The 2,385-nt window shown below is 45.9% G+C and overlaps 1 protein-coding gene across 9 annotated transcripts in view; it reads right to left on the bottom strand.

The window, feature by feature from the left end:
* The window catches only part of LOC102673940 (whirlin), a 92,654-nt gene extending 90,507 nt beyond the window's left edge, over window positions 1-2,147 (bottom strand). For 4 of the 9 annotated variants that reach the window (XM_031509700.1, XM_031509696.1, XM_031509697.1 and 1 more), the window contains exon 1: window positions 1,702-2,147. In XM_031509700.1, coding sequence (XP_031365560.1) covers window positions 1,702-1,796 — 95 coding nt within the window. In that variant the 5' untranslated portion in view covers window positions 1,797-2,147. Of the gene's footprint in view, window position 1; window positions 467-1,701 lie in introns of those variants that run through there. The other 5 variants (XM_006614081.2, XM_031509701.1, XM_031509702.1 and 2 more) reach the window with 3 other exon arrangements.
* Window positions 2,148-2,385: the final 238 nt, after the last annotated feature.

Here is a 2,385-nt window from a genome sequence, read left to right as displayed (position 1 = left end):
CGGGCCTCGTTGCGGCACCAGCCTCAACGGGGACAGCGACGGGCACCACGTCGGCGAAGATCCGTGAGAAGTTGAGGGCTGAGACGACGGCGACGTGGATCGGGCGCGACGATGTCGATTAGGGGCGAGCGACGCGCGTAACGACACGGAATGGCGAGCACTCGGTGCAATCGCGAAGCACACGCGAGCGACGAGCATCGCCCCAGCTCGGCACCAAGCTCACGACTGCCTCTCGGGGGCTTAGCTGGGGGTTGCTTCGACTCCTTCGGTTCACCGGTTCAATCGGTGGCTGGGGGCGGCCTTCGAGGGGACGGGGAGGGCTACGTTATAACCCGACACACAGCTGCCGTCTAGGGGTTGGAGTCGGAAACGTGGCGGACGTTCAAAGCGCAAACTCGCCGGCGCAGTAACGGTGACGCGAAGGTTTCCGCGCGGGGTTGTGAATAGGGGTGCTGGATGCACTCGCGGTCGTGAGATTGTTCGAAATGGCGAGTACGTCGATTGGGAAAGCATTAGGGCTAGCTAAATATTCGTATAAGTGTATAAGTGTCAAAAGTTAGTCGAAGTAAAAGAAAATAATTGGACCGGGTTACGTGATTTTTTACTCGAACGTGAGTATTTCATTGGATGGAAATAGTTTGGACTATAGTTGACTATAGAGACGGTTAAGTGCGTTTTATGTGTGATTCGAAAATTTTATCTTTCGATGATATTGTATTACGACCATGATTTGGTTTAATAGGAGTATTGAACGTAGTTTTAAAATTATTGGCTATTATAGGTGTGTATTTTACGTTGTTAGGATAGTTTTCGAAAATAAAGGAGAATAGATGCGGGTCGAAAATATGAGAGCAAAATAGAAGGAAGCTTTCCACGGGATAAAAGTATACATTTAAAATAACTTGATCAGAATGCTCATTTGTACGCAGTCGCTGGTGATTCAACGACGCAGTAGAAACTGCCGATCGCGGTCAGACACGCGATACTGGCATTAACTCTCTAAATTAAAACTGTGACGCGATATACGCGATGCGAGACGAAAAAACGAGAAAGCACACGAGTAAACAACTTTCGTGATCGAACCACTGTTTTCGAAAATTCACTTTTTTCTCACATGCTTACACTAATTCATCCTCTAAAATTTAGAATTCTACTAAATATTTCTCAAAAATCATATGCAAAGAAAAATGCCCTCTTCCACAAATTAGCCACTAACCGCCACTAAATTACTCGCCTAAGTAAACGCTAACAAAATTCAAAATCAATCAAGCCCACGCCGCTTGGAAGGACAAGTGTGCCTCCCACCTCGATTCCTTATTATATTCCAAGTGATTCGTAATCACATTAACCGCGGCCAGAACACACGTGGCAAGAAACCGATACTCAGGATCAATTAAGCCTCCATCGGCATGCACGCTCGAATTCCTCCGGTTCGGCGTTTCTGACGTAAGCATAACCTTGAGCCAGTTTCGATATTAGGCACGCGTGGTTAACAGCTCGAGAAAACTCGTCCCTTATCTATCTCATCGATCCTACATATATATATGTATATACCGGAAGGGAGAGAGGAGGAGTTAAATCCTTCCTTTCTTTCCCTTTTCTTTGATCGAATTCCATTTCTCGAAGCAATTATTCACCTTCGATTCCACCTCCCTCGTCGCTTGTTTCGCTTTGGTAGATATGAACGATAGGAACACCTACCTGCGCGTTCTACCGCAGTGTCGGGGTACTTGCACCCTCGTTGTAAACGTATCAACAGGTTCGCGTGCCGGATGCGCTGGCATACCGGAAGTCATCAGCAAGGCCGCACGACGTGGTTTTTCACGGCCTCATATGGTAACGATCTGGACATTCTCTCTCGTTCTCTCTCGCTCTCTCTCTCTCTCTCGCTCTCGTTCGTCCTTTCTCTTTCTCGCTCTCTCTCGCTCTCTTGTTCGCCCTTTCTCTTTCTCTCGCTCTCTCTCTCTTTCTCTCTCTCTCTCTCGCTTTCTCTCTTTGCACGAGATAGACGAGTCGTAAAAGTTAGCTCTTGATAAGCATCGATGATACGGGAATAGAGGCGAGATTTCGAGGATTTTCTACGGGACGATAGAAAATAATAGATTAGAATGAATTTAAGTTGCTTACGGGTTAAATTATTATGTATAGGGAATATAAAGAGTAAAGAGAGAAAATTGTGGAATAGAATCGCGTGGAATTGAGAGAAGCGCACTTGGGGGATGAAAAAATTGTATAATAAAATTTGTAGGCCCATCTATTCTCACTTTTATCGAGTCGCGTTACACATAATTTGCGCGAATTTCGGAATAAAGAATTGACGCGTATACTGAACAGATACAGCTAGTTAGAGACGTTCCTTGGAAATTAGGATCGATAAGAGGTAAG

Source organism: Apis dorsata, unplaced genomic scaffold (assembly GCF_000469605.1).
Source record: "Apis dorsata unplaced genomic scaffold, Apis dorsata 1.3 scaffold_169, whole genome shotgun sequence".
NCBI lineage: Eukaryota > Metazoa > Arthropoda > Insecta > Hymenoptera > Apidae > Apis > Apis dorsata.
The sequence above is the reverse complement of the archived record's forward strand: the minus strand, read 5'-3'. Positions and strand labels throughout refer to the sequence as shown.